Here is a 23,622-nt window from a genome sequence, read left to right on the forward strand (position 1 = left end):
GTTCTACCAATTGGGGATATTGATAATATTAATATTAAATAATATTATATATTAAAGATAATATTAAGTAATATATTAAGATAATATTAAATATTAATATTTTGTCACATACAAGTTCCTACTATTTGGAAAGCACTTAAATATATAAAAATTAGACAATTAGGTTTGTGAACTCATCCTAGAAAAAAGTGCTACATGCCTAATTTCTGAATATCACATGACCTACATGGTCACCTTCAGGGTACTCTCTTTTGGAAACTATACACCATCACCATCACCTCGTCCAGCCTTCAAAGCAATTTTAGAACTCTTTTTTCTTGAACGGCCATCAGAACTGTTGTTGTACAAGGTCTGAAAATTAGGTTTGTAAACTCATCATAGAAAAAGTGCTACATACCTCATTGCTGACTATCACTATGGTCACCTTCAAAATGTTCCCCGAGGCCATAGTGATAGTCAGCAATTAAGTATGTGTAGCACCTTTTCTAGGATGAGGAAGTGAACTTAATTGTCCAAACTTATAAATATGTCATTTTAATCTTCAAAATCTTTTGAAACCAGGATTATTATTATTATTTTTCAAATGTGAAACTTAATTTGCTCAACAAACAGCTAGAAAATAGTAACACCAAGATTTCTGAATGTTACAGAATTATGGTAAAGACTGCATTCAGTAATACATGTATAAATATTATGCTATGATCTTTTTTTATAATCCCTTGGTAGGAACTCAATAAATGTTTTTTTTTTTTGTAGAGACAGTTTCACTTTATTGCCCTCGGTAGAGTGCCGTGGCCTCACACAGCTCACAGCAACCTCCAACTCCTGGGCTTAAGTGATTCTCTTGCCTCAGCCTCTCGAGTAGCTGGGACTACAGGCGCCCACCACAACGCCCGGCTATTTTTTGGTTGCAGTTCAGCCAGGGCCGGGTTTGAACCCATCACCCTCGGTATATGGGGCCGGCGCCTTACCGACTGAGCCATAGGCGCTGCCCGGAACTCAATAAACGTTAGTATTTCCTTCTGGCCACTCCACCTCCTATAAGGTTCAGTATCAAAGGCTTAGAACTTGAATATAGAGGACTTGGTCCTCAGCACTGTCAATATCAACAAGTTAAGCAAGTTTTTGTTTGCTGATCTGGAAATTGAGCCGTCACTTATGCTGTCATTTCTCTGAGAAAAGGAGTTCTAAATTATAGGCACTACAAGTCAATTTTTGGAACACAGCATGTACACAAATCATTTATTTATAGTTACCCTTTCACTAAGCAAATCTTACACAGTGGTTACAAAAGAATACAAATGCCAACATATTTAAGAAGCAATTTCTTTTTAAGATGATACCTCAACCTCATGTTTTATGTCTACACTTTCTCTTTTCAGAATGACTTTTGAAAGCAGAAAATTCTGTCAAGTAATGGAGTAATTATGTGTGTTTGAGAATTCTTATGGTTGTATTACTTCTGCTTTTAAAAAGTGAAAGAAAGCCAGTTATGGTGACTCATTCCTATAATCTTAGCACTTTGGGAGGCTGAGGCAGGTGGGTTACTTGAGCTCAGGAGTTCAAGACTGGCCTGATCAAGAACGAGACCCCATCTCTACTTAAAATAGAAAAACCTAGCCTGGTGTACTGGCAAGTGCCTGTAGTCCCAGCTACTTGGGAGGCAGAGGCAAGAGGATTGCTCAAGCCCAAGAATTTGAGATTGCTGTGAGCTATGATGACACCATGGCACTCTACCTAGTGAGACTCTCTCTCACAAAAAAAAAAAAAAAAAAGGAAAAGACGTGAAAATAACTGTCCCTAGTTGAATTAAATGAATTAAGTTAACCTTTGCAAGTTATGACTTTGAAAATAAGACAATTTTGATTTTTTTTTCCTTTAAGTTTTACTTCTCACTTTCCAAATAACCTTTTAAGTTTGATTTTGATAAGAACAGTTGTCAAAAAAAATTGTTTGGACTTAAGCTTTAATCTTTTGAGTAGTAAGGGTTTCCAGGCTCTGCTGCCTCAAAGTTCCACATTCCAGGCCACTGAGGCTCCCACAGTTATTGCTGACATTGAACACAGATGCAGAATCTGCATGGAGACTATACCACTGCACCAACTTGGAAACAGAGTCACCATACCCTTCCCAATCAGCACACTAAAACCCAACTCCAGATGAAAGTCTTTTTTCTATTGAAGTTACTCTAGCAAGTTAGGATGAGGTGATTGTTCCACCAGATGACAAGGACATAAACATGAAAAAACAAGGAAATATGACATCACCAAAGGAACATAAACCTCTAGTGACAGACTCTAATGAAAAAGAAAGAAATAAATTGCCAAAAAAAGAATTCAAATGAATAACTTTCAGGAAACTTAATGAGATACAAGAAAATACAGACATATTGGCCAGATGCAGTAGCTCATACTTGTAATCCTAGCACTTGGGGAGCGTCAGGTGGGAGGATCACTTGAACACAGGAGTTCAAGACCAGCCTGAGCAACAGTGAAACCATGTGTCTACTAAAAATAGAAAAATTAGCCAGGTGTTGTGGTGGGCACCTGTAGTCCCAGCTACTCAGAAGGGTGAAACAGGAAGATTGCTTGAACCGAGGAATTTGAGGTTGCTGTCATCTAGGTTGACACCATGGCACTCTAGCCTGAGCAATGAGGTGAGACTTTGTCTCAAAAATAAAATTAAATTAAATTAAAAATAACAGAAAAGAAAGAAAATATAGGTATATAATTCAATGAAATCAGAAAAACAGTTCATGATATGAATGAGAAATTCAAGAAAGAGACAGAAATCATAAAAAGGAACCAAACAAAAATCATACAGCTGAAGAATTCAGTGAATGAAATTTAAAAATACAACAGAGTGCTTCAACAGCAGCTTTGATCAAGCAGAAGTAACCTCTGAACCTAAAAATAAGTCATTTAAAATTACCCAGTCAGAGAAAAAAGGAAAGATTGAAAAGAGTGAAGAAGGCCTAAAAGACTTATGGGACAACATTAAGTGTACAAATCTTCGTATTGCGAGTTTCAGAAGTAGGGAAGGGAAAAGGTATAGAAAATAATGGCAGAAAATTTTCCAAGTTTGGGGAGCGTTATGGACATCCAGTTTCAAAAGCTCAAAAGTGATCAAATCGATTCAACCTCAAAAGGTCCTCTTCAACGAGCATATTAGTCAAATTGTCAAAAGTTAAACAGAGAATTTTAAACACAATAAGAGAAAAGCATCAAGTCACGTATAAGGGAATGTCCATTGGAGTAACAGCACATTTCTCTGCAGAAATCTTACAGGCCAGGAGAGAATGGGATAATATTCAAAGTGCTGAAAGAAAAAAAATTGCCAACCAAGAATACTATGCTTTAGAAATAAGGGAGAAATAAAGTCCTTCCCAGACAAAATTTGAGGGAATTGATCACCACTATACTAGCCTTACAAGAAATGCTCAAGGCAATAGTCTATCTGTAAGCAAAATGGTGATAATGACTATAATGAAAACACACAAAAGTATAAAACTCACTGGTACAGCAGGTATACAAAGGACAAAGCAAAAAGAATCAAACTACATCACTACAAAAACAAAAAAAACAAACTCCACCAAATCATGATGATAAATGTCAGAAAAGAAGGAAAGGAACAAAGGATATAGAAAACAACTAGAAAGCAATTAACAAAATCACAGGATTAAGTCCCCAACTATCAATAATAACCTTGAATGTAAATGGGTTAAATTCTTCACTTAAAAGATGTGGTCTGGTGGCTGCATGGATAAAAACAAATATGCCAAAAAATAAGAACAAAAAAAAAAAAACCCAAACATGGCACTACTATAAGATGTCTACAAGAAACTCATTTCATGGCTCCACGACTGTAGCTCAGTGGCTAGGGCACCAGCCGCATATACCAGAGCCTGGGCCTGCCAAACAACAATGACAACTAGAACCAAAAAATAGCCGGGCATTGTGGAGGGCACATGTAGCCTCAGCTACTTGGGAGGCTGAAGCAAGAGACTTGCTTAAGCCCAATAGTTTGAAGTTGCTGTGAGCTGTGACACCACAGCACTCTACCTAGGGCAACATAGTGAGAATCTATCTTAAAAAAAAAAGAAAGAGAGAAAAAATGAACTCATTTCACCTGTAAATATAGGCAAAAGTGAAGGCATGGATAAAGATATTCTACACTAATGGAAACCATATGCAAACAGAAGTAGTTATACTAAATGAGATAAAATAGATAGACTTTAAGTAAAAATCTATAAAAAGAGACATAAAACAGACATTATGTAAGAGACAGCATCATTTAATGATAAACAGATTAAATCAAAAAGAGAATACAGCAGTTGTAATTATATGTGCAGCCAACACAGGAGCACCCAGAAATATAGAGTAAATATTATAATAATGAAGGGGGAGACAGACTCCAATATGATAATAGTTGGGACTTTGATACCAAATGTCCAATGTCTCAACATTGGACAGATCATCTAGACAGAATATCAACAAAGACACATTTGAGGGTGGCACCTGTGGCTCAATGGAGTAGGGCACTGGCCCCACATGCTGGAGGTGGTGGGTTCAAACCCAGCCCTGGCCAAAAAAAAAAAAAAAATCTGCAAAGACACATTTGATTTAAACTATGCCTTAGGTTCAGCACCTATAACTCAGTGGCTAGGGTGTCAGCCACATACACCAGAGCTGGCGGGTTCAAATCCAGCCCAGGCCCGCCAAACAACAATGACGGCTGCAACCAAAAAATACAGCTGGACGTTGTGGCGAGCACCTGTGGTCCCAACTACTTGGGAGGTGGAGGCAGGAGAATCGCTTGAGCCCCGGAGTTGGAGGTTGCTGTGAGCTGTGATGCCACAGCACGCTACCCAGGGCGACAGCTTGAGGCTCCGTCTCAAAAAAATAATAATAATAATAATAAAATCATATCAAGTATCGTTTTGGATTATAATGGAATAAAACTAGAAATCAATAACAGGAAGAACTTTCAAAATTGTATCCATACGTGGAGTGAAGAACATGCTCTTGAATGATCAATCAGTGAGGCGGTCAGTGAAGAAACTAAGAAGAAAATTAAAACATTTCTTGGAATAGGGGCAGGATGGGTGGAGGGAGGGTGATTGGTGGGATCACACCTATGATGCATCTTACAAGGGTACATGTGAAACTTACTAAATGTAGAATATAAATGTCTTAACACAATAAGGAAATGCAGTGAAGGCTATGTTAACCAGTTTGATGAAAATATTTCAAATTGTATATAAAACCAGTACATTGTACCCTATGACTGCATTAATGTACACAGCTATGATTTAATAAAAAAAAATTTCTTGGAATAAATGAAAATATAGACAAAACATACCAAAGCCATTGGGATACAGAAAAAGCAGTATTAAGAGAGAGTTTATAGCAATAATGTCTATATCAAAAAAGTAGAAAGATTTCAAATAAACAATGTAATGATGTGCCTCATTGAATTAGAAAAGCAAGAACAAAACTCAAAATCAGTAGAAGGAAAGAAATAATATCAGAGAAGAAATAAATGAAACTGAAACCAAAAGGCAACATAGAAAAGTAAATTTGGCTTTTTGAGAAGATAAAACTGACACTTAGCTAAACCAAGGAAAAAAGAGAAATCACTCAAGTAAGTAAAATCAGAAGCTAAAAATGGGACATTACAACTGTTATGATAGAAATATGAAGGATAAGTGGAGGCTATGTCAAACAACTCTATGCCAACATATCAGAAAACATAACAGAAATGGATAAATTCTGGACATGTACAACAACCAAGATTAAACCAAGAAGAAACAGAAAACCTAAACAGACCAATCATGAGCAACAAGATTGAATCTGTAATAAAAAATATCCCATCAAAGAAAAGCCCAGGACCCAATGGCTTCACTGCTATATTCTACCAAACATTTAAAGAACTAATACCAAATTCTCAGACTCTTCAGGAATTTGAAGAGGAAGGAATTGTTTTAAACTTGTTCTGCAAGTCCAGTGTTACCCTAATACAAAACCACACAAAGATACAACAACAACAAAAAAAAGGTAACTATTGGCAAGTATGCCTGAAGTACACAGACACAAAAATCCTTTGCAAAATACTAGCAAACTGAATCTAACAGCACATTAAAAAGATCATTCACCGTGATCATGTGGAATTTATCCCAAGAATACAAAGATGGCTTAACATATGAAAATTAATAAATATGATACATCACATCAATAGAATGAAGAACAAAACCCCTATGACCATCTCAATAGATGCAAAAAAAAAAAAAAACATTTGATAAAATCAGTATCCCAGCTGGGTACAGTGGTTCATGCCTGTGAGTAATCCCAGCACTTTAGGAGACTGAGCTGGAATATCTCTTGAGCCCAGGAGTTCAAGGGTACAGTGAGCTGTAATCATACCACTGCATGCCCACTCCAGTTTGGGCAATAGAGCAAGATTCTATCTCAAATAATAATAATAATAATAATATCCCTTCATGGTTAAAAACTCTCCACAAGACTCGCTTGAGCCCAGGAGTTGGGGTTTGCTGTGAGCTGTGATGCTACAGCACTCTACCCAGGGTGACAGCTTGAGGCTCTGTCTCTAAAAAAAAACTCTCCACAAGTTAGGTATAACAGGAACATACTGCAATATCATGAAGGCAATATATGCAAACTTACAGCCAACATACCGAATGGTGGAAACAAGAAAGGATGCTCACATTTCACAAGAATGCTCACTTTTATTCAACACAGTACTGGAAATCCTAGACAGAGTAATTAGGCAAGAAAAGAAAAGGCTCCCAAATTGAGAAAGAGGAAGTCAAATAGTCTCTGTTTGTAGGTGACCTGACCTTTTATATAGAAAAACCAAAAAAATGCCACAAAGAAGGTGTTAAAATTAATAAATTCAGTAAGTTTAACAAGGTACAAAATCAAGGCACACACACACACACAAATCAGTAACATTTCTATATATCAACAATGAACTAGTGGAAAAAGAAGTAAAGAAAGCAATCCTATTTACAGCAGCTAATCCCTCACCCCCAAATTTCAAGGAATAAATTTAACCAAGGAGGCAAAAATCTCTTCAAGGAAAAGTATAAAACACTGAAGGAAAAGTATAAAACACTACAAACACTACAAAGCCATAGTAACAGATGGCTTTCCTTTTGGCGCTGGAATAACAACAGACACAAAGACGAATGGAACAGAATGGAAAATGCAGAAATAAACCCAGGTATCTACAACCACCTGAATTTCAGCAGATACCAAGCACATATATCTTGGAGAAAGGGCACCCACCTCAATAAATGGTGCTGGAAAAACTGGATATCCTTATGCAGAAAAATGAAACTAGACTTCATCTCTCATCATACATAAAAATGAATTCAAAATGGATTAAAGACTTAAACATAAGATCCAAAACTATGAAACTGTTAACAGAATACAGGAGATAAATGCTTCAGGACATTACTCTGGGCAAAGGTTTTTGTGGAGAAGACCTCAGAAGCACACACAACAAAAGCAAAAATAGACAAATGGGATTATACCAAGCTGAAAAGCTTTTGCATAGCAAAGGAATCGACAGTGAAAAGACAATCTGCATAATGGGAAAAATATTCACAAACTATTCATCCAACAAGGGATTAACATCTATAATATACAAAGAACCCAACAACAACAAAAATCTCCAGATAATTTTATAAATGGGCAAAACATATGAATGCATACAAATGGCCAACAAGTATATGAAAAAATTCTCAATATCACTGATCATTGGGAAATACAAATCAAAACCACAATGAGGTATTATCCCACCCCAGATAGAAGGGCTATTAAAAAATAAAAAAACAGGGCGGCACCTGTGGCTCAAAGGAGTGGGGCACTGGCCCCATATGCCGGAGGTGGCGGGTTCAAACCCAGCCCCAGCCAAAAACTGCAAAAATAAATAAATAAATAACAAATAGAATATTAAAAAAAACCAAACTAATAATAGTAGCAGATGCTGTCAAGGATGTGGAGAGAGGGAAACTCATATGCTGTTGGTGAGAATGTATTTACTAAAATTAGTACAGCCATTATGAGTAAAGAGGCTCTGCAAAAAACTAAAAATAGAACTACCATGTGATCCAGCAGTCACATTACTGGGTATATGCGTATATCCAAAAAAAAGGAAATCAGTGTGTTGAAGAGCTTTCTGCACTCCCATGTTTATTGAAGAACTGTTCACAATAGCCAAGACAGAATCAAACTGAATGACCATCAGTAGATGAATGGATAAAGAAAACACATGCATTATGTATGTGCGGTGTAACACTAGCTATAAAAAAGAAAAAAATTCTGTCATTTGTGGCAACGTGGATGAGCTTGGAGGACATTGTGTTAAGTGCAATAAGCCAGGTACATAAAGGTAAATATTTCATGCCCTCACTCATATGTGAGAGCTAAAAAAAATTGATTTCGTAGAAATAAAAGTACAGACTAGAATAATGGTTATTAGAGGCAGAAAAGGTAAGGGGGAAGGGAGGATAACTAAAGGTTGGTTAACAGATATGAAAGTATTTAGTGTTGAAATATCACACTGTAGCTCATAAATATGTACAATTATTATGTGTAAATTAAAAATAATAACCAAAGAAAAAGCCATTCAGCAATGGGTGGATAGTCAAGGTATGGCATTAACTCTGCCATTAAAAACAGCCAGCCATAGACAATACATAAATGTAGGGCTGTGTTCCAGTAAAATTTATTTATTATTATTATTTTTTTTTTTTTGTAGAGACAGAGTCTTACTTTATGGCCCTCGGTAGAGTGCCGTGGCCTCACACAGCTCACAGCAATCTCCAACTCCTGGGCTTAAGCGATTCTCTTGCCTCAGCCTCCCAAGTAGCTGGGACTACAGGCGCCTGCCACAATGCCCAGATATTTTTTGGTTGCAGTTCAGCCGGGGCCGGGTTTGAACCCGCCACCCTCGGTATATGGGGCCAGCGCCTTACTGACTGAGCCACAGGCGTCGCCCCAATAAAATTTATTAAAAGTTTGTGGCAGACAGGATTTGGCTCTATTGTTCAGATTAATCATTATGACTGATGGAGTGTTGTACTCATGGGAAAGTTTTCCAGAGGCTAAGACGCTGTATCAATGAAAGGTTGTTATTGTTTCAAGACAATTCTGTAAAGCTCTCTTGTGCTTCTGCAAGCAGAGGCACTGGCTGATTTGTTCTAGACTATTTATTAAAGGATGTATAGCAAAGAATCTTGGGAAATAGAGATAATACTTTCCTCTGGAGTAAAGAACAGATTTGCTAATTGTCCGGTACAACAAAACTTAAGCCTACCTCCTAGGCAAAGATCAGTTGGACTCACTAACCATTATAAAAAAAAATAAAAAAAATCTGGATTCTCTGAGTTTGGGGTTCTTCTATAACAACTCACCTCAATGAGGGCATTACTGGCTCTCTTTGCATTACCCTTGGGAATTGCAGTTTGAGGACAATGATATTGTACAAATGATATTCTCACTACTGCTATTGCTGTGAGGAATAAACTGTCCTCTGTCTCTGAAGGGAAAAAAAAAGAATTTCTGTCTGAATTTGGATTTCCTCTAAACATATTTCAGACTATTTGCCCTCAAAAATACTAGGAATGTTTAGAATAATAGCCCAATGTTTTCAGCAATAAAGCTACCCTTTTTTCTTCCAGAAAAGAAGCTTTGCTCATTGCATAATGATCTTTTCCATGACTGTAGAAAGACAGAGGAACACTAAATGCAAAGAATCTTTTGCCAAAATGTCGTTATTGACTTTTTTTAGTAATGAAAAGAAGAAACTATTATTTTTGTTACCTCTACAAAACTATGACCCAAATATGAAATTAAAAATTGTTAAACTTTTCTTTTTTCTTCATATAAAAACTTTTTCTAGTGGACAAACTTTTTATAGCCTCCCTTTAAATTTTAATTTTAATATATTGAGAGAGCTTATAATCAACAATTTTTTGTTTATTTCAGACTATTTTAATTAGTATTTTCCATCTTTTCCAAAACTAAATTGTTTTTACTTATTTAAAACAAGGAAGAAGAAAATTAATACCTTTAACCGTCTATCTTTTTCTGTCTCTTATTCTTTCCATGTCAGAGTGCCAAATGCATTCCTGTCTGAGAAAGAAAAAGGAGGAAAATCAAGACTCCTGAATGACTTTAAGTGAATTAATTTCTCCTTATTAGAACTATATATATCTTTTTAGTTGTTCTGTGACTGCTTGAGTTAAAGTTGATAATGTGATATCTGAAGATATATACACATAATTTATATCTTGTAAATCTTAGGAAGAAAATACACAGTATTCTTGATAGCAAAAAACATGCCAAGACATTTGACAATTTAGAAATAAATCAGTAGCTAGTTGGTAGAAAAGCATGTCAGGTCTGGCTGGCATTTTTTTTTTTTTTTTTTTTTTCAGTTTTTGGCAGGGGCCAAGTTTGAACCCACCACCTCCAGTATATGGGGCCAGCACCCTACTCCTTTGAGCCACAGGCGCCACCCAGGTCTGGCTGGCTTTGATCCCTCCCAACTAATGTAGGAGTTTGCAGATCCTTTCCCTTCTCAATTATAAAATTTTCTTTCCAAAAAGTTTTTCTATCATAATGTGTTCATTATTGTTCATAATGTACTCGTTTCCCAGCCACTTTTTTGCACCAAATTAGCAATTTCCTAATTTTTTTTTTTTTGCCATTTTTAGGGTTAACTAGATTTCAAAAGTAAATAACTTAGAGTCTTCTTGAGATAGAGTTTCACTCCATTGCCCTGGGTTGAGGGCCATTGTGTCATCATAGCTCACAATAACCTCAAACTCCTGAGTTCAAGCGATCCTCCTGCCTCAGCCCCCATGCCTGGCTAGTTTTTCTAGAGACAAGGCCTACTCTTTCTTAGGCTTGTCTTGAACTTCTGAGCTTAGCCAATCCACCTGCCTCAGCCTCCCAAAGTGCTAGAATTACAGGTGTGAGACTCCACACCTGGCCCACCTACTCATCTTAAACAGAAACTTTAAAAAGACAATTTAGCTCATATTTGTATGACATCAATATGTACCATATCTTGAGAGGATATACCATTAAATTTTTTGTTTTGAAAAATTAACAATTCGTATTGGAAAATATGTTAATACATTTTCAGAAAAACTTTTTTTAGAGGTGTTAAAACCTTGAAATAGCTATTCATACCCATAACTATATAAACTCTATAACTAAGCATTGATACCATAAGAAAATCTGAGACTCCCATCTGAGATAATTTAAGAAATGTGTAGTATATACATAGTTATATTTAGAGTAGCTTAATTATATAGTGATTATGCTTCCTTTATGAATAATTCTATATTCTTTCTGATATAATTCTCTGTACTATATTAGTACTTTACTAGTAACACATGTCTCTAAGAAGTAACACCAAATGAGCAAATTCTGTATTCAATTCTTTGTTAGCTGGTGTCAGTAGTACAGATTTCTGATTTATATTCAATGTTTAGTTCTGCACCTTTATTCTCTAGATATGAAGCTCGGAGTCTTTGGTTCTTTCATTTCAAATCTATGGATAGGTGGTCTGCCAGTAAGCCTTTTTTGTTGTTGTCATTTCATTGCATCTGTATCATGAACTTTGCATCTGAAAGCATTCAACAGTCTTAACCAGAGAAAGCCTGTGAAAGGAAGTGTTGTAAAGCCTTTTTCTGTCAAAGAAGTCACACAGGCAAAGCTTTGTATTTGCTGAGTGATTTCATTCTCCCCTCTGCTTTAGGAGATGGGGTCTCACTATGTTGCCCAGGCTATGGTGCAGTGGCACAATTACAGGCAAAATCATAGCACCCTGCAGCCTCACACTCCTGGGCTCAGCAGTCCTCCCCCTTCAAGCTCCCATGTAGCTGGGACTATAGGCACACACCATTTCTCCTGACTAATTTATTTTATTTTACTTTTTTAAGATAAGGAGTCTCCCTATATTTCCCAGGCTGGTCTCAGACTAGGCTCGAGCTACTGAGCCCGGATGATTTATTAATTCTTACACATGCAGAAATTGGCCTTGGGAAAAGCACTGCTAGTGCAGCCTTACAACCAGACTTCCCTACTTCATTCTATACTTCTTCTTTAAAAAAGAGGAAAGCACTTCCTTTCCTATTGTTTTAAAATCTACCAAGGAAAAACTAAAGCATAGTATCTAGACTCAGTCAACTACTTTATCAGGATTCATGAAGTCATTCATGGATTTTTTGTTATTTTAAATCAGCGACTAGGGAGCAGATTCTCCAGAGAAAAAGTGCCTGCTTAAATCATTTTTTTTTAGGGCCCAAACCAGAATTATGAAGGGAAAGCTCACTTACAGGAGTAGCAGCTACTTTGGGAACACTGGCTAGTTATAGTTATAAGATATTATTAAGTGACTTCTATATTCTAAAATAATGTATTTTTCTTATAGGTGGTGGGTTAGGCAAATACCACTCTTACAATTAACTAACTGTTAATCCTTTTGTATACTGAATAATGTATTTACAGGAAAGAGGAAAAAACATATTGATTAACATTTTTAAAACCTTGGAAATTGGCTAATGAAGTATTGTTAGCCATTCTTTGCAAGGTACATTATGTCCTATGTAATTTTCTTGTAATATAAAGCAGTGTTTTTCAACCCTTTTTTTAATCTCACGGCACACTTGAACCTGTAGTTAAACTTGCATGGCACACTTGAATTATATTGACCAAAAAAAGAGTAAAAAAAAAAAGAATATATTTACTGTGCTTTGAACTTCTTTCAAAAATAATTTAATTGATCTTTAAAACTTGGGGGGCACACCCAGATCCTCTTATGGCACACCAGGGTGCCACGGCACACCATTTGAAAATCACTGGTATAGCAGGTCTTAAATTGACTGGTTCCTTCTTATTGAATCAGAAGATATTCTTCAACTTCATTTTTGATGAATATAGATTTTCTTTGCTAGGTCTTTAAGTACCTTGGGATTTTTAATTTTTTTTTTTGAGACAGAGTCTCACTATGTTGCCCTCGGTAAGAGTGCTGTGACGTCACAGCTCACAGCAACCTCAAACTCTTTGGGCTTAAGTGATTCTCTTGCCTCAGCCTCCCAAGTAGCTGGGACTATATGCGCCCACCACAACGCTCAGCTATTTTTGGTTGTAGTTGTCATTGTTGTTCAGCAGGCCCAGGCTGTGTTTGAACCCACAAGCTCCAGTGTATGTGACTGGTGCCCTAGCCTCTCAGCTATAGGCGCCGAGCCAACCTTGGGCTATTCTTGTGTAAAGCTGTGTGTATAAATGTGTGTGGAGTTTCTTTTCTTTTTTGCAAAATAACTTAAACGACATGCTTGGTAATTAAAAATTCTGTTGTTTCTTTTAAAAACAATGCTCATCTTCCAGATGATGATCAGTACAAATTTTAATTAAGCTTGAACTAAACATCAGAATATTTGGACTTGTATCTCTGAGAGCCTTGGAATTTGTTAGGCTTCCTCTTCTCTTCAAGCAGTAAGATATTTCAGCTTCTGTTAGGGAGATCTGAAATTTACTTTTAGATAGTGAGAAAAGAAACTGAGATTTACTCTGGATGAGGCAGAAACAGCATCAATGGAATCAGAACCTATATAGATGGTCAGTTGTGATGCTTGGGATCTACAGAATAAAGCTTGATAGCTAAGTGGATATCAAGTTATTTGGAAGACAAAATTTTTATACAAATTTCGATTTAACCTTAGGGATAATAGCATGGTATAGTGGGAAAAGTCTGGCTTTGTATAAATATACCTGACTCACTAACTGTAGAGAATAACTTTAACCTCTCTGAATTCTCCCTATAGTAAAATGAGGATTATGACCTCGACCTAGTAAAAATACCTTGGAGATTAGAGAAAATATATATTTATTGGCACTGGCCCTCAATAAATGGTGGTTCATTGTTTTTATTATTATTATCATCTTTATTATTAGTCCTGCTTTCAGGTGCCTCTATTTTACATTTTCTATAAAATTATTTCTCAGCTAAGAAATTATATGGTGCAATACAATAGACAGCTTTAAATAGGAATGCAGAAATTGACAGGTGATTTCTTAGGATACAAGACTTTGAGGTATGGTAACTGTATACTATGTACAGAAGCTTAGCTTTCTTTCCCTTCAGGGATGCTAGGCAATAAAACCTCTAAACTAGTTTACTTTTGTTGATTGTCTTTGCATTTATTTGCAGTTCTGGGAAATGCCAGTGCAAAGTGGGGGTCATTGGCTCTTCATGTGACCAATGCCACGATGGATATTACGGCTTTAGCAAGAACGGCTGCTTTCCCTGCCAGTGCAATAATCGGTCCACCAGTTGTGATGCCCTCACAGGTACATACTTTCCTTAACTGTGTTATGTAATTATTTCACTATTCTTTTCATTTAGAAATGTTTCATTCATAGTTTAATTCTTACCAAATAGTTTATACGGGCCTTTCTCTTCTAAGTAGAATGTATAAGATCATTACAAGCCAAACTCTTACTGCAACTTGAAAAAAATATACAAGCCTGGGCAATATAGCAAGACCCTGTGTCTACAAAAAAAAAAAACAAACAAACAATTAGCTGGGCATGGTGGTATATCCCTGTAGTACCAGCTACTTAGGATCCTGAGGTAGAAGGATCACTTAAACTTAGGTTACAGTAAGCTCTGATCAGGTCACTGCCCTTTAGCCTGGGTAACAGAATGAGATCCTATCTCTAAAAAAAAAAAAAAAAAGGGAGAGAGAGGAGCAGGGGAGAAAAAGTATATACATTCAAAAAATCACATTGGCTGGAGATGTATGGAAGCAAGGAGAATTATGTGGAGGAAGGGTAGAACTCTTCCTAGATAAGCTGATAATCCCCAGCCATTTTCTTTTTGAGAGGCCATTTGCTGATTCTGGGCACAGGCTAAGTAGCAGACTTGGCCCAAGCAAAGGAATTCTTCTTGAGGAAAGAGATACGGGAAGAGATTTGACAGTCATTTGAGGCTTGCACGATGGTTGGAAACTAGAGGAACCCTGAGCACAAGGTCAGTTTTCCCACAGGACATTAGCTGACTCTGCAGAAGATAGAAGGCTGGGCCAGAAAGGTAGGAAGAAATCTCTTTCAGTCTCGTGCTAAGGAGACAAAATTTCTTTAGAGACAGGGGGCCTGCTATAACATGCAACCATCTCTTTCTCAAGATATTGCCAGATTCTGAAGATGTAGAGTGGGACCTAGGCCCAAACCACCAAAGGCCAATACTGAATCTCGTATAGGGTTTTAAAGTTGGGGAGACACAGGTTTGCTGGGCTTTCAAAAGCCTTAGATTAGAGGGCTATGACCAAGAAATAGTGATGAACCAAAGGAAAGCTTATTAAAATTGTGGTCTATCTTCAATGCACCTTAATTTCTGATTAGATTGAGGTGATCCATTCATTACATTTACCTAACAGAGGAAAGGGGAGCCCTCTCTGGTAGGGCTCCCCTTTATACACATACATATACCATGTCTGGTATATGGTAAAAAATACTAGATAATGTAGAGACAGGAAAATCTGACTAATAATAAAGAGAAAAACAGAAACAGATCCACACATAATCCAGATGGTAGAGATTTTAAGGTAACTAAAATTTATACTTGAAGAAAATATAGGAAAAATCAGGCAAAAAATAGGTTTAAAAAGGCAAAATTTCAAAGTTTGAATTTTAAAATCAAATGAACAATCCAACACTGAAAAATACAGCATGTGAATTAATAACTCATTGCATGGATATATCAGCAGATTGTACACAGTGAAGACAAAATTAGTAGACTCAAATATAGCATAGTTAAAAATACCCAAACTAAAGCATTTAGAGAAAATGCAATGAAAAGACAGATCAGGAAAGACATGTGAGATACATTTAAAAGATCTACAAAAATATAATTTGGCCAGGAGCAGTGGCTTAAACCTGAAACCCAGGCATTTTGGAAGTTTCGGTGAGATGATTGCTTCAGGCCAGATGTTCAAGACCAGGCTGGGCAGCATAGCAAGACCCTTTCTCTACAAAAAAGAAAAAAACTAGTCAGGCATGGTGGCCTGCATCTGTAGTCCCAGCTACTCAGGAAGTTCTGGTGGGAGTTTTGCTTAAGCATAGGAGTTTGAGACTACTGTGAACTATAATAACATTACCGCACTCCAGCCTGGGCAACAGAGTTGAAACTCTGTCTCTTTAAAAAAAAAAAAAAAGTGAATGTAATTTGAGATACAGAAAAAGAGGAAAGAGATATTGGGTCAGAGCAATATCTGAAGACATAACTATTTTCTAAATTGGTGAAAGACATTACCCCACCATTAGGAAAACCCAACAAACCCCAAGCAATATAAAACCAAAGAAAACCATACTTAGGCAAACTATCAAGAACTAAAGTTAATTAACTTGTAATCTTCAGTACTTCTAAGTGTGAGGATTAGGGATACTTCCTTGCAAACTTTTTTTTTTTTTTTTTTGCCACAATCAAAAAATCAGGACATACCTAGTCTGACAAATACAAGTGTTTTTACGAGGACAGGGTAGCAGAATATTTAAAATTGAAAGTACCCTGGAAAAATCTGTATTGAAAGCTTATTCTTTATTCTAATCCTTTATTCTGTAGAGAAACAAATTGATTTAGAAGAAATTGTGTTATTTTTACTTTTATGTGATCTGGTCCCTGCCTACTTGCCAATTTTATCTTGTGCTATTTTTTTCCTTTACATCTGTAATCCAGTCACACTGGCTTTAATTTCTAAAATAAGCTATGTTTCTTTGTCCCAGGGTTCTCATACATGATTTTTTCTCTGCCTAGAATGTTCTTTCTAATCCACTTGTACCCCCATTCTTGTCTCCTTTGCCTTTTTAAATCATATTCTTTCTTCCGGTCTTCAGTTAAAGGTCACTTCATTAGGGTGGCACCTGTAGCTAGTGGCTAAGGCGCCAGCCACATACACCAGAGCTGGTGGGTTCGAATCCAGCCCAGGCCTGCCAAACAATGACAACTACAACCAAAAAATAGCTGGGTGTTGTGGCAGGCGCCTGTAGTCCCAGCTTCTTGGGAGGCTGAGGCAAGAGAATCTCTTAAGCCTAGGAGTTTTAGGTTGCTGTGAGCTATGACGCCATGGCACTCTACCCAGGGCGATAGCTTGAGGCTCTATCTCAAAAAAAAAGGCCCTTCATTAGAAAGCATTTCCTGATGCTCTAAACTAAATTACAATTCCCCTGAGATACACTCTCACATATGCTTGTATTTTTTCATAGCACTTATCAGTTTGTAATTATATATTTATTTGTGGTTATGAGTCACACATGGCTTACATTGTAAGTTTCATGAGGGCAGGAATGCTCTCAGTTTGTTCACTACTGTATACACTATCTCTAGCAGGTAGCTTGGCACATAAGTACTCAACTAAATGTTTGTTGAATAAATGAAGAAATGAATGGAAAAATATACAGAGGAAAGATGATTTTCAAAACTGGGTAATAATAGGAATGCTTCATCTTATTGAGTCAATTTATATTACACCCTAGATCTTTTACAGGACAGAAAGCAGTCTACATTTCTGGTTCTCAGCTTTAATCTTTCTTACAGCAGCAAATAATATCTCTTTTGTCCAGTAAATGTTGATCTGTCCTTGCTGAAGGTAATTTTAAAAGGCAACATTTTTTTCATGGTGATGATTTCGTCAAAGCAGGTAGTAGCTAGAGAAAGAAATGGTTTCTCTGTTTGGAAATATAATAAAAATGGAATCCGACATGAGGAGTGCAAATACTTGATTTAAAACTGAGAGCTTTATGTAAAACCGGTTTTTCCTTTGTGGCCAGGGAAATTGGAATCAATAACGCTGTGATACGGTTGCCCTCTGGTGGCCACTAACTGTTTTCACAGTCCTCATAATGCCCGGGTCCCCAGTCTTTTTCTATACCTGTGTTTTAGATCAAAATAGATTTTCAAAGTGTTCTTTTTGTGGTAAAATATATTGAGCAAAAAATTTTGGAAAGCAATTTGACAATAGTTATCAGAAATATTAAAAATATTTATTTGATATAGTAGTTTTATTTCTAAGAATCTATTCTGAGGAAGTAATTGTAAATTTATACAAAGCTTTATGTTTGAAGATGCTTTCAAATATGGCACCGCACCACCATAATCAGTTTCCTAAAAAGTTGGACAACCTAATTTCATACAGAATTAAGTAAATACTGTTATCGAGGCAGTATGTGGTTAAGAACACAGAAATTCAAAGCTTGATTTTACCTTGGGCAAGTTACTTAATCTTTTTCTTTGTCTATAAATTTGAGATAATATGCCTAATGAGGGGCTGGGAAGGTTAAATGCACTTTACTATAGGGTATCATACATTTATACAGTCCTAATACAGTGCCCGCCTGGTCATAAGCAATCAGTAATTGGTAACTTATTGTTATGTCCTCATTAAAATGTATTACAGAATGGTATGTAACATGAGGAAATGAAAACAGCAGGTATAAAGTGACACATACCATATAATTAGACTATTTAAAAAAGAAAACCCCTACAAGTGAAACAATATTTCAAGGAAAATTATTTAAAATGTTAATGAGATATTTCTTAGGTTAGTTTTTCCCCTCTTTCTACCCCTGTATTTTCTAGGTTTTCTTTTCAGAGCACATTTCCCTTAAAAATGGAGGTGGGGAAGTGGTTATTATTTTTTAAACTAGAACTTTGTGTTTATATGATATCCTTCTTTTTAAGAATTCAAGGTGCCTTCATGTATTCATAGGATCCTGTGGTGAGCACCTTGACCTCAGTAGCTTGACTGAGTTGACCAACCTGTTACTCTTGAATGACTTTGCTACATAGTATCATACTTTTCTTTATTTTCTTCTTACATAAGTAGCTTTTCCTTCTTAGTCAGCTCTGCTAGATCTTCTCAGCTCAACCATAAGCAACTCAAGCAAAGCTCAGAGCCTGACAAGCTTGTTTTCTTTATTTACACTTTCTCCCTAAGTGATCTCATTCAGTTCCCTAGATTAATTTAAATGCCATCTATATATGCTTATTACCGTATTTACATCTCTCCCTTGATCACCACACTCAAATATCCAGTATGCTATTTGACAGAATCTTGGTTTTTTTTAGAAAAAGAATCTCCTTTTGTCACCCAGGCTGGAGTGCAGTGGTGTCATCGTAGCTCACTACAACCTCAAACTCCTGGGCTCCAGCTACCCCACAGCCTTAGCCTCCTGAGTAGCTGGGACTATAGGTGTGCAACACCACGTCTGGCTGATAGTTTTCTTTTTTTGTAGAAAGGAGGCCTTGCTATGTTTTCCAGGCTGGTCTCAAACACTTGGCCTAGAGTGATCTTCCTGCTTCAGCCTCCCAAAATACTAGGATTACAGGTGTGAGCCACCATACCCAGCCCACTTGAATGTTTTAATTGGCATTATAAACCTAGTACATCCAAAACAACTGTTTATTTTACTCTGTAAGCTAAACCCTGCTCTACCCCTAGTGATTCTTCATTTTTGTAACTGGCACTGTTCAACCAGTTGCTCAGTTCCAAAGCCTAGGGGTCATATTCTTCTATTTTTTCTTTCTGAAACTATCCAGTCCATCAGCAAGATTTATCAGCCCTATCTTCAAAATAGTCCCTGAAACTGGCCACTGTTCATGACCCGTGTCGGCATCATCCTTGTCTAAGCCACTGTCATCTCTTTGAACTGCCTTGGTAGTCTCTCATCTGGTCTCTCTTATCTCCCCATCCCCTGTCCCCCACACCACCACAGTCTCCATATAACCACCAGAAATCTTTTGAAAATGTAAAATCAGATCATGCTATTTTCATGCAATGGCTTTCCATCCCTTCCTGAATAAAATTCAGATGTCTTTCCATGGCCTTCGTGACTTGACATTTTCTGGGCCCTGCTTCTCTCTGATCTTATCTCTGTTACTCTCTCTCCCTTCTTTGCTTAGGCTCCCCACTGGCTGCCTTTCAGTTTGACAGGTTAAAGTTTGTCTTTGCCCGATGAAGAGGAGAAAGCATTTCTTCTAACAGCCTAGTACAGTGCTGTATTTCTGACAGGTTTATATATAAACTATGAAATGGTAAAATAAAAAGGAAATAAGGATAAGTCTTTTTACAGGTAATAAATTTGTTTTCAAAATGTTGTCCTTGACTTTGTTTGGAAAGGAGCACTATATTCCTTTTTTTTCCCCAGTTATTTTCTTGGTTATCCCTACTAGATTTTTGAGGTGCTTAGCCAAGGAGCCTGATTTCATCTTCAGGATAAGGTCCATCTTCAGGAAATGCTCATTACTTTTTGGGGGTGAGAGGGGTGATCCACCTTTGATCATTCCACAAAAATAATATAAATTTTGTTTTTGTATTTATTTTTGAGATGGAGTCTCTCTCTGTTATCCAGGCTGGAGTGCAGTGGCACCATCATACCTCACTGCAGCCTCAGACTCCTGAGATCAGACAGTCCTCCTGCCTCAGACTCTCAAGTAGCTGGGGCTACAGGTGCCTGCCACTGCATCTAAATGATTCTTTTTTGTAGAGATGAGAGCTCTCTATGTTGCCTAGGTGGTCTTGAATTCCTGGCCTCAAATGATCCTCCTACCTCAGCCTCCCAAAGTGCTGGAATTATAAGTATGAGCCACCACACCCAGTCGAGAGTGTGAATTTTTTTTTTTTTTGAGACAAAATCTCACTCTGTTGCCCAGGCTAGAGTGCTGAGGGGTTAGCCTAGGTCACAGCAACCTCAAACACCTGGGTTCAAGCGATCCTCCTGCCTCAGCCTCCTGAGTAGCGGGACTACAGGTGCCCACCACAACTCCTGACTAATTTTTCTATTTTTAATAGAGAAGCTGTTGCTCAGGCTGGTCTTGAACTCTTGAGCTCAAATGATCCTCCCACACTGGCCTCCCAAACAGCTAAGATTACAGGTGTGAGCCACCATGCCTAGCCTGAGAATGAATTTTAAGGCAGTGTTGTTATATTTCAGCAGGTTCCAGACAGAGTACATTGAACAATGTTAAACTTCAGCTTATTTTTACATGTCATTTATTATAAAAGAAAGATTCTCCAATTTTACATTAAAGGAAACTTAGATTTCTTCTAGGTTCACTTTTTAAAATTACAGATGAAGAAATGAAAGCATAAAGAGAAAACACATCCTATGGAATAGTCTTTCACCCTTTTAAATAATTTATTTTTATGAAACCCTTAGCCAAAGAATTATTATCCTATTTTGAAGATCAGAAAAATGAAAATTATCTCTTACCTTAAAACTGCTCAGATCTAAAACCAAGTGTTCAAAACATTTTTCCCTGAGGGCAGAACATTGTTGTCCAGGCTCTTTCCCTCTAACAGTGATGACTGGCACACGGCCTTCTCAGTAGGGCAGGTGGCCAGGGGACACGTTTAGTTTGGTATGAGTTAGCCACATCAAATGCATGCGAGGCCCGCCCTGGTGGTGTTGGGTTAGTCACTGTTAGAACTACCCTGTGCGCTCCTGAGAATGGTTGTAAGTTGGATGTTAAGATGATGTACTTTCTTTTTATTCTTCTGTTCACATTCTTTTGCTTCTCATGGAGCATCTAACTCAAGTTAGTATTCTTTAGTTATATTTTGTGTTCTTATGTTCATTTAATACTTGACTTAAAATACTTCACTTAGTATCTTTCTGATAATTAGGAGAAACCAGTTGGCCATCTGTGGGGAGGGGATACATTTTCTTCTTTTGTATTCAGTTGTGGCAAGGTAATAAAGAAGAAAAGAAGAAAAATAAATTTCAGATTTATTCTTTGTCTAATTAGGCTCAGGAAAAGAAAAGTGAAAATCAGAGAAGCTATATGCTTAAGGTCCAGAGCAGGTGAGAGATTTTGCTGGGAAGGAACACAAATTTAGCATTAAATCTCATACCACTTTTTTTATACTATGTTGCCTGTCAGAGAGGAGTTGTAAGCTATTAGAAAAACAAATTCTCATGATTAGTTCCTACTGTGTATGGATTTTAAAGGGAATAGTCATTATTTTTATTATAAAAGTCAGTAGAAACTTGAAGTGTTTTAAAATTGTTTCAGTTCTTGAAGTATTTTATAATGTGCTTGTGACATATTTTACAATGTGTTATTTTATAATCGGAAAAAAACAACACATTAATAAAAATAAAAGTGATGCATACATACTAGAGACGATTTAAAAATTAGAAGGAGAGGAAAAAAACACTGACAGGACTGTTGTCCCTCACAACAATTGTTAACGTTCCAGTTACATTTCTATCCGGCCTGTCCTTAATTTATTAACTTTCTCTCTATATGCCTGTGCTTCCGGCGCTTTCTCTCTGTAGGCCTGTGCTTTTTTTATTGTTGGGGATTCATTGAGGGTACAAGAAACCAGATTACACTGATTGCATTTGTTAGGTAAAGTCCCTCTTATACTTAATTGTGTCTTGCCCCCCAAAGGAGTGTCCCACACCGAGACCCCCATCCCCTCCGTCTTTCCCTGTCCCTACTCTTCCCTTCTCACGGGTGTCTACTACCCTAAAGTCATGTGAAGAGTGAGGAGTATTTAGGAACCCATGAGTTTCATTCTTACACTTGCTTTCACCTTTACTTTTGAGATAGCAATGTTAGTCTGTCGGGTTATTTTTTACTTGTTGACATCTCTCATTTCAGGCTATGGCATAAAGAGAAATAAAAAACTCTTCTAGAGAAAATTATATTCTAATAGTAGGTAGTTTAAGAGAGTGAAATTATAGTGGGATAGTCAAAGGCTTGGAGTCTTATCTAGAAGGGTAAAAAGGCCCCAGATTATAATCATGTAGGCCTAGTCGCATTGTAGAAGCAAAGTATTAAAATACGAATGTACTGCCATTGTGGAAAAGGACAGCAACATGACCTTTTCTTTGTCACAGCAGTCACACACAAAGGAGTCATTTTTGGAATACATCTTACCCCAAACATCAAAATTTTGTTATGGAACTGTTAGCTTTTTTGAGGTATTTTTATCAGAACTTTTTCTCTTAAAAATTCTTTCCATTCTTCCCATACTCTTATTTGACAATGTGAATGTTACTTTCTTGCATTATTATTATTATTATTATCGCTTAATATTTCGATGTAGCAATTGTCTGATTCCTTTTCTGAATGTATTTATGTTCGTTCGTTCTTTACAAGGTTTTTGTTTCTAGTCCTTAAACATTGTTATTGTTATTAAATTTCAAGTCTTTTTAATTTTGTGAAGGCAAAAATAAATGAAAACCTAATTAGCACATGTATATGTCAAAATAAAAAACAAAAAATTCTTTCCATTGAACATTTTTAATCGGAGGATAGCAGGTAGACAGATTTTACACATAATGCGAACTTTAACTTTTCCAACCTGCAGAACAATTTGATGTGTAAAGTCGTTTTCAGAGCTAAAATCCATGATTTCCTAGGATATATATTTCAACTCTTTGTATTGTCACAAAGGTGCATAGCTAAAGAGGGATTAGAATGTAAGATCTGGAGAGAAACCAGTACCTGAAGTATCTGTCACTGTGTGAATGCATACTACTTTGTTATGTATGTGAAAAACATCACTAATGCTAT

General features: G+C 36.8%; 1 protein-coding gene across 1 annotated transcript in view; it reads left to right on the forward strand.

The window, feature by feature from the left end:
• The window catches only part of MEGF9 (multiple EGF like domains 9), a 134,412-nt gene that overhangs the window by 96,902 nt on the left and 13,888 nt on the right, over positions 1-23,622 (forward strand). The window contains exon 3 of the mRNA XM_053570796.1: positions 14,251-14,390. Coding sequence (XP_053426771.1) covers positions 14,251-14,390 — 140 coding nt within the window. The remainder of the gene's footprint in view (positions 1-14,250; positions 14,391-23,622) is intronic.

Source organism: Nycticebus coucang, chromosome 2 (genome assembly GCF_027406575.1).
Source record: "Nycticebus coucang isolate mNycCou1 chromosome 2, mNycCou1.pri, whole genome shotgun sequence".
In the NCBI taxonomy this organism is placed as follows: Eukaryota; Metazoa; Chordata; class Mammalia; order Primates; family Lorisidae; genus Nycticebus; species Nycticebus coucang.